Here is an 8984-nt window from a genome sequence, read left to right on the forward strand (position 1 = left end):
TAACATTTGCCAAATTTGACCCATGGGTTCTCCAGGGTTAAAAAGTCTATTCCAGACGTTGAAAGTCAGGGAATTGTTTTATTTTTTGTCATGGAATTTCTGGAAAATCATGAAATTTTAAAAAGTCTTACATACATTGAAAGTCAGGGAATTTTTTTATTTTTTTTGTCATGGAATTTCTGGAAAATCATGAAATTTTAAAAAGTCCATTACAGACATTGAAAGTCAGGGAATTTTTTTCATGGAATTTTTGGAATTTCGTGAAATTTTAAAAAGTTTATTTCAGACATTGAAAGTCATGGAATTTTTGGAATATCATGACATTTTAAAAAGTCCATTCCAGACATTGAAAGTCAGGGAATTTTTGTATTTTTTTCATGGAATTTTTTGGATATCATGAAATTTTAACCCTGGAGAACCCAAGAACCCTTCTCTTAGCATCAATTAACTTTGGCCAAATTTGACCTGTGGGTTCTCAAGGGTTAAAAAGTCTATTTCAGACGTTGAAAGTCAGGGAATTGTTTTATTTTTTTTTGTCATGGATTTTTTTGAATATCAGGAAATTTTAACCCTGGAGAACCCAAGAACCCTTCTCTTAGCATCAATTAACTTTGGCAAAATTTGACCTGTGGGTTCTTCAGGGTTAAAAAGTCTATTCCAGACATTGAAAGTCAGGGAATTTCTGGAATATCATGACATTCTATAAAGTCTATTGCAGATGTTGAAAGTCTGGGATTTTTTTTTTTGACCCAGTCATAAAATATCAGGGATTTTGTTTATCGCTTTAAATTTAAGTTCAAAATGTAATCTGCTTGACATAAGGAATGCCGTTTCTGGGTCCAAGCCTCCACTGATTTCAAGTGAGACTACAGTCTAAACACAGTTGTTTATTCATTTCACACATTTTTTAATAAACTCAGAAAATAACACTATTAACACATCATGGCAGCTCAGACATAGATCATGAAAATTCAGCTTTTTAGTCCGTAAAGGTCAGGGAAAAGTCAGGAAATTTGACATTTGGCTTAGAGTGGGAACCCTGACATATACAAGCATACTTTTTTATTAAAGGCACAATTTTGTAATGAAATATCCAGAAACTACTCTCACAGTGTGATATATTTTCATAATCCAGAGTTATTATTGTGCGATTAAAATCCAGTACAATTATTGTGCGATTAAAATATAAATTGCTTGGTGCTGGACTGATGCAAGGTACTTCGAGGGCACCCTTGCCATAATGAATTCCCCAATGGACAGTCTCTTTAATTCACTGTTCTTGTTTAATACCAAGAGTCCTGAATTTAGTAAGAGATTAGAACAATATTATTTGAATATTATGTAGCACTGTTATTCTTTTGTTATGTCAATAACTCAGAAAAATGTTTGGACGGCTATTAGACATCTTTTGAATGCAAAATTGTTTGTTGGGTCTCTAGCAGGAAAGCGAAATGATGGACATCACTCAAACAAATACAATACAAGGTCCTGGTTTATTTAGGGTTGATGCTCATAAAAGATTTAACAAACTTTTATCCACTTAATTTTTATAAACTGTAACTGAAAGATACACTTAAACAAACCCAAATGCCACAAATGACTTTATCTTCAATCCATGGAAGATTCATCTTTAAATAAAAAAGGAATCCACACAAACCCTAAAAGGTAAATCTCACAAACATCTGGGTCATATTCACCCAAAGAAAAAGTTTTCTATAGATGAAGAAGCCTTAGATAATTTTAGATATATTTAGGACCTTTACGATTTTTATGACGTTTTCATGATAAATAAGCTTAGCATAGCAATTGTTATTTTATGGCTATTTTTTTCTGCTAACCAGTATGTGTACAGTATGAATAATGTGTGTCATGAAAAGTCACAGTGCAAAAAATCCTAAACCTTAAGACTTCAAATTGTGACCCCTTGATATTTTGTGAGACTCCCCAAACTAAACCAATGAGGCAAACGGGACTCGGATTAAACGCACAACATTTATAACTGTTGGTCGAGACTGTTTATAAAGAGTCCCAACATCACCCACCTCCTGCAGGCCAGCATATGCAAAGACACAATCGTGTGCAAACAACACACACAGCTGTACAAAGGCTGAAATCTACAAATGAGTCTTCAGTTCCCATCAGGCCTTTATGTAGTGTATCTTTGGGCTCATGTTTTAAGCTAAAAAAAATAAACTGCATAGGCACCGACAACGCTAAAGTTTGGGTGCGTCTCCGACAAGTCACATGTTCTGAGAAAAGTTTTTGGTTGGCTGTTGTTGAGCATACCACTGCTGGCGCTGTTTGCGCGTGTCGAGTTCAGTGAGCAGCGCTTGCCGATATGCTTCGTAGGATTTGACAATACATTCCAGCTCCTTCATAAAGAGCAGCTTTAGCATCCCCTGATAAGTGTCCAAATCCATCAACTGGAACAGCTCCCACTTCAGGATGTGGTCATACCTGAGACACAACAAACACATTAATACAGCTGAAGGTTAATGCTACTGGCCTTTATCAGGCAAAACCACTGGAACCGTTTTAAGGTCTGTGATGGCTTCAGGAACCTAACAAGTTTAAACTTTTATAGGGACACTCCACTTTTTTTGAAAATATGCAAATTTTCCCACTGCCCTAGAGTTAAACATTTAATTTTTTACCGTTTTGGAATCCATTCAGCCGATCTCCGGGTCTGGCACTACCACTCTCAGCATAGCTCAGCACAATCCATCGAATCTGATTAGACCATTAGCATCACGCTAAAAAAAAATGACCAAAGAGTTTCAATATTTTTCCAATTTAAAACTTGACTAGGCTACACGTGTCGGTCTTAGTACACTATGTAACTACAGAAGAGTCAAGTTTTGAATAGGAAAAATATCCAAACTCTTTGGTTATTTTTAGCGCGATGCTAATGGACTAATCAGATTCGATGGATTGTGCTAAGCTATGCTAAAAGTGATACCGCCAGACCCGGAGATCAGCTGAATGGATTACAAAAGGGTAAAAATCATACGTTTAACTCTAGGGGTGCTGGAAAATTAGCCTTTTTCCAAAAACATGGAGTGTTCTTAAAGTTCCCTGTTATAGGCAACTCTGCTATTTTTCAAATTCCCCAGTTTATTCTCATTAATTCCCATGGAAAGTTCCCAGCCAGGAAAATTCCTGGAATTTTGCAACCCTAGCTGTTACAGTAGACTAGCAAAATATGCATGAAATCATTAAAAGTGCATGTCCGTGAAACGTTATTTTTGCATTTCTTTGTCATACTGGCAGTAAAAACACACATCCATCTAAGGGTGTGACACTCACTTTAACGGGGCTCTGGCATACACCTGCAGCCAGTCTGGGATCTCGGCTGTGTGATATGGGTTTGCTGGTACCAGTACAGCCTGGTTTCGTTCTGGTGGGCGGGGCTGATAAGTGACTGGCGGAGGAGGAGGCTGGTCATAACGTGGAACACTGAGATTGAGAGAGCGCAAGAGTTGGAATCCGTTTATGATCTCAAACAGTGTTAAAATGACCTTCAAACATAGACTCTCTCACCTGGGTGCGCAAGGATGTCTGTACTGGGCACGTTTGTTGATATGATCAACGTAGTACACTCCAAACTCGGCTGACTCCACTCTCTCCCAACCTGGTGGAAGCCCCTCCCTTTCCAGTGGGTGGCTCCAGTGAGTAGTGTTTGTGTTGTGATCGATGAAATACTTCCTGCCTCGAATTGTCCAATCGACAGTCCAGCCAGGAGGAAGGGCTGCCTCATCCCCGCTCATAGTCGTCAGATTGCCAAGAGATTTAGCTGGCACACGCCCAATTGCTACATGAACACATCAACAAACATTACGTATTCACATTAGAGGCAGACGTAATATTTAGTACGCAATTCCAACTGTAAAAGTACAGGAAGATAAATATAAAAAGGATCACAGGGAAAACACACACACACACTATGAGAGTTTATCTCAGAGTAAAGCAAATTGCAACCATGAAAAATCAACATTCCTCTCGCTCTCACACATGATGAGAAATACTGCAACATAGTGACAGCCAAGAATGTGTGTGGGTGTACCGAACAAAAAAATGCATGTATAGCAGAAAATAATGTAGTAAGTATGTGTTTGAGGAAAAACTGTGTGTTTGTTAAGCTGGAATGTGTGGTGATGTAAAGGAATGCTTTCAAGCTCTTCGTTTGCTCTAAAATATCAAGGATAAATTCTAGGTAGGGTTGTACAAACTAGCTGACTAGTGACAAGTTTCCAGCAACAAGTCATTTGTCTGTCTATGCTGACAAATGTCTATATTAAATGGTTGAGCATTGCATTAGCAGTGCAAAAGGCCACAGGTTCGATGAAACACACTTGCTGATAAAATGTATGGCATGAATGCATTGTAAGTTGCTTATTAAAGATAAAACTGTCTGCCAAATCCATACATTTAAATTAACTCTTTCCCAGCCATTGATGAGTTAACTCATCAATTAAGAGAAAAGGCTTCCCTGCCAATGATGAGTATTTCCGGCTTTCCGCAATACCGCAACTTATAAAACCTGGAAGTATCGCTCTAGGTAAACAGCTGTATGTCTGTTTAAGTTTTGAGCATCGCTCTGCATCTGATCTTTATCAAAAGTCCTTCACAAAAATGGAATTATCTCAGGTTTTTGATCAAAATGTGGTGTTTTTGAAAAAACCTACCCATATTTGAGAGGAGATAAAAAGAGAACTAATAAACGTAAGATGAAACTTTTTTGTTTGAAAGCAGAGGGTCTGTTCTTTCATCTGATATATTGTATGTTTTAATGTATACATTTTCTGGAAAGCATTAAACTTTTGTGAAAATCATGAAAAATGCTGGCGCTGACTGGCAACTTTTTTAAAAACACTGGGGGGGAAGAGTAATGCTGCGTTTACACCAGCCACGGTAGAGGCGTCAAGCGCGAGTGATTTCAATGTTAAGTCAATGTGAAGACGCGTTGACGTGCGTCTGGAGGTCTCGCGACGCGAATGAGGCGTTTAGTTACACGCAAATGGTGCTTTTTGTGCATTTTGCGTGAAATATTTTAACTTTGGCGGATTTTCGCGCCGCGTTAACCAATCAGGAGCCCGCTTACTGCTGCGGCGGCAGCCCCACCCGGAATCACACATTCAACTTCAAGGAACGCTTGATATTGTCCGTGAGCAGTCACCCGGAGCTATACGACACAAGTTCTTATTTCTATAGAGACAGGAATAAAAAGGACCTCACTTGGAGAGTGTCAGTGAGGACATTGGGCAACCTGGTAAGTTGTAAATACACATTTCAGTTTTGAGTCACATGGCGTTTATCGACCCGCGGCATTTACGCCGTTTTTTAAACTATTATCTCCCTATAATAAGGTGACCAAATACAAACCAGTAACTCTCTCGATAAATGCACAACATCAGCCACCTTGCAAACAGACAACCGCATAGCACTTGCCCCTCCCACAAGAAGCGTATTTTGCCTCTGACGCCCGTCTAATGCTTGCTTTTCCGCGCGTCTACTTCACTCTAAACGTGCCAATGCATTCAAACTGTTTAAGCGACAAACTAGGCGCGGTAGACGCGATTTTGACGCCTCAAACGCGGTTGGTGTAAACGCAGCATTACATTGCATAAAGATTATTTGCAACTAATCGTTTTCAGAATTAGAGTTTTTGTTTACATAATTTATGCGTGTGTACTGAGTATAATTATCTATTTTTAAATACACACACATACATTTATATATTTACGCATATATAGACATTTATATATTTACGCGTATATACATTTTTATATTTATATGCAATTTATATTATGGATGGTTTCAGCAGTAACAGCATAAACAAACGGCTTTTGTGGAACACACATAACTTCCGGTAAACTCCGCTAATAAACAATAACAATAAAGTCCTTTTAGTTTATTTATATGACAAGCAAAATAAACAACACGAGTTGTTGTTTCAGAGTTCAGTTTAGCAACTAGTCAGACCACTTAACAAACAGGACAGAAATAAAGTTCAGACAAGACGTGTCATCGCGTCACCAATCGCGTCTTACCCCTGGAGACGTCCCCAAAGTGTCAGAATGTGGGGACAGATTTCAAGTGAGAGCAAGGTTACATCATGTTACATTTTAAGATACATTGTTACAGTTCCCTTTTGAGGGAACTAGTGCTGCGTCACTGCGGTGACACTTTGGGGACACCCCAGGGGTAAGTGCGTCTGAATGTTTATATCAAATTCAACCAATATTGAGGCTTAAGGACAAAGAAAGGGTGACTAAGTATATCGCTATCTGAAATATTGCCAAAGACAGGGTTACAGGGACGCAGGAAGTATGGCAAGGGAGACGCAGCGCCTCGTTCCCTTCTCAGGGAACAACAGTTACATACGTAACCCGGGACGTTTTCATGTGTCAAACACAACTATGCAAAAAAGCATTTTGGTATGAATCAACATTCGCATACAGAAGATATTAGCATTTAAAGCGAACAGTTTAGCACGTGTGCTTAAAAAGTCTAGAATTTTTATGATATCCTACACTACACAGGGAATAATATGGATTTTTTCCCAAAAAACTTCTTGCATAAAATAGATTCAAGCACTTTCAATGACCTGTACCTATGTATGTATATTTTCAAAAACTTCCCAGGACCTTGAATTATTTCCCCCAGATTCACAAACTTTCAAGGATTCCAAGGACCCGTGGGAACCCCGTATACATAATAATTATACGGAGTACACACACATATATGATGTAAACAAAAACTTTCATTCTGCAAATGATTAGTTAACTTAAGCGATTAATCGTTATGCAGCCCTAATTTAAATGTGAAAATTATGCATGAGCTACACACCCAACCAGAGCTAATAAGAATGGTTTGATGTTCTTAAATACAGAAACACGGATCCTACCCATCACATGTCAATGGCACAAAAAGAAGCTAAGCAAACATCAATATGTCCTGTTTGGATGAATATAAACATGGGGCGGAAAACAGGATCTTCTCACTGCAGCTGTGTACTCTTGCCTATGACTCATGGGATTGCAATACTTACAGGACAGATTCTCCCACGCATTGACCTAACATACTACCACATACTTGCTGTCTACGGCCTTCACTTGCGTGTGTCACACCATATGGTGTCCAATTTGTCATTTTAGGTTTCGGTCGGTGCCTCCCTTTATTGCCACTACGCTCATTTTGTTTATGAGGGATGAACAAACCAAACAGATGTCCTTTCTAGTAGTGTATTTATAGTAAACATTCTCAGAACTTATTGTCATGTCTGCCATTTTACGGTGGACCCCATTTTAGTACGAATGAGTAACTGGGGCATGTGAATCTGAAAATAAATCGGAGCTCACTGGATGATGTGGTACTCACCCGGAGGTGGGCGACTGTGAGGCTGGGGCGTCTGGGACTGTGGAGGGTTTCGTGGGTAATTAAGGTCATTATGCTCATAGTATCTGTAGTTTTCATTAAAATGGTCCGGCCTGTGCGATCGTCTGGCTTGGTTATTGTAGTATGGCTCAGGTGGGTAGTAATATGGACCACCGTCTCCGTTTTCTGTTACCGAAGCAGTATCGCTAATGTATGAGGGCGATGAAGGCGTGTAATCGTGATGAAAATGTGGCGGGGCAGAAAGACGATTACTCTCTCTACGTGAGACCTCGAGGGCCGTTCGGGTCGGTGCATTGCGCAGGAAGCTTTTGGGGCCACTGACATCCCCTACAGAAGCGGAGGAATATGGGCCTGCACCGGACGGAACCACAGGTGGGACCCCAGCCGGAACCGGCTCCACTAATGGTGCTTCACGCCGAAGAAATGTTGGATGCCGGATAAATGAGGGCATCAAATCTGAGGATAAATTGAAACAAGGTGTAAATAGATGGAAGTCAAAACTATACACTATGGAATGAATGTTTAGGATAAAGCTCAGAAATACATTATGCCTATGGCTCAAAGGTACAGCACTGTGTTAACAATGCAAAGGTCATGGGTTCGAGTTCCTGTGAACACACGTACCAAAAAATAAAACACATGCAGTTTGGATAAAAAATGTAAAGCTAAAATTATGTCGTTCTAACAAATAGAAACACAAAAAGTGGTTTGTTTATTTATTCACGTGATGCAAAAAAGTTGCTTCAGCGGTGCACAAATAAAGCCCTTAGGACATTTAAAACCAAAGCCAGTTAAAAAACTGTCCAGAAACTGTAAGTCGTTAAATCTACACGATTTAATTTTGTTAGTTTAATAGTCCAGAATTGTGTTTGGCATGTTGACAAAAGTTACTCACTTCTTAGCAGCGGGGACGTTTCTTTCTTCACATATTTGCCCTGAACTTCGGCTGGTTTGGACGCTTCGTTTTTACTCTTCTTTCTGGAGAGCATCGTTAGTCGATTCTGGACCGATTCGACTTCGGTTCCATCCTGAAATCCGAACCAAGCTTCGCAATGACACGCAAAACCGAGTCCATTTCGCTGCGTTTAGCGCGACAGCTAATTTGAAGTAATCATGGCTACAGTCTGAAAACAAAAACACCACAATGGCGATTCGTTTTAGTTCGTTTTTAACGCTGCTTTCAGAACATTGCGAACTTTATACGATAGTTTCGCGTTGTTTGAGGTTAAAGCGCACGAAAAACTTTTAAGTTACCAGCTGAATCCGTCCAGCCCAGCCCAACCTTCAACATTTTCCCTGATCCCAGATCAGAGCTCACTGGATTGGTAACGCCCTCTCTCTGCCCGATCCCAGATGGGCTTCTCTGGACACGTAGGTTTTTAATTGCCTTACTCAACTGTATTTTCATATTTAAGATATTTGATTGGCATCACAAAAAAAGCACATATTGTTAAGTAATAAAAAATTATCAGCGCACAAATGAGCATTTTGTACAACTATGCTCGAATTCATACCACGATGCGCAGTATGATCCGCTTATGACATCAAAGTACCGCGAGAGCGAATCGAGTCATGCTATGCTCTCG

At 39.6% G+C, this 8984-nt stretch overlaps 1 protein-coding gene across 1 annotated transcript; it reads right to left on the reverse strand.

Moving 5' to 3' along the window:
* Positions 1 to 1474: 1474 nt before the first annotated feature.
* On the reverse strand, positions 1475 to 8734 carry sav1 (salvador family WW domain containing protein 1). The gene is made up of 5 exons (XM_055170517.2): positions 8294 to 8734; positions 7381 to 7854; positions 3541 to 3811; positions 3307 to 3456; positions 1475 to 2457 (listed from the first exon to the last, which is right to left on the reverse strand). Exons 1-5 carry the CDS (start codon positions 8385 to 8387, stop codon positions 2241 to 2243), a joined length of 1206 nt encoding a protein of 401 aa, XP_055026492.1. The 5' UTR covers positions 8388 to 8734; the 3' UTR covers positions 1475 to 2240.
* Positions 8735 to 8984: the final 250 nt, after the last annotated feature.

Source organism: Misgurnus anguillicaudatus, chromosome 11, assembly GCF_027580225.2.
Source record: "Misgurnus anguillicaudatus chromosome 11, ASM2758022v2, whole genome shotgun sequence".
Lineage (NCBI taxonomy): Eukaryota > Metazoa > Chordata > Actinopteri > Cypriniformes > Cobitidae > Misgurnus > Misgurnus anguillicaudatus.

Excerpts from the sequence above, each read along its gene's own strand:
- sav1 (XM_055170517.2), bottom strand. The coding sequence starts at position 8,387 with ATGCTCTCCAGAAAGAAGAGTAAAAACGAAGCGTCCAAACCAGCCGAA. Across the intron at positions 3,457-3,540 it reads AGACATCCTTGCGCACCCAG|TGTTCCACGTTATGACCAGC; the intron begins GTGAGAGAGTCT and ends TCTCAATCTCAG. Across the intron at positions 2,458-3,306 it reads TATGCCAGAGCCCCGTTAAA|GTATGACCACATCCTGAAGT; the intron begins GTGAGTGTCACA and ends GTTGTGTCTCAG.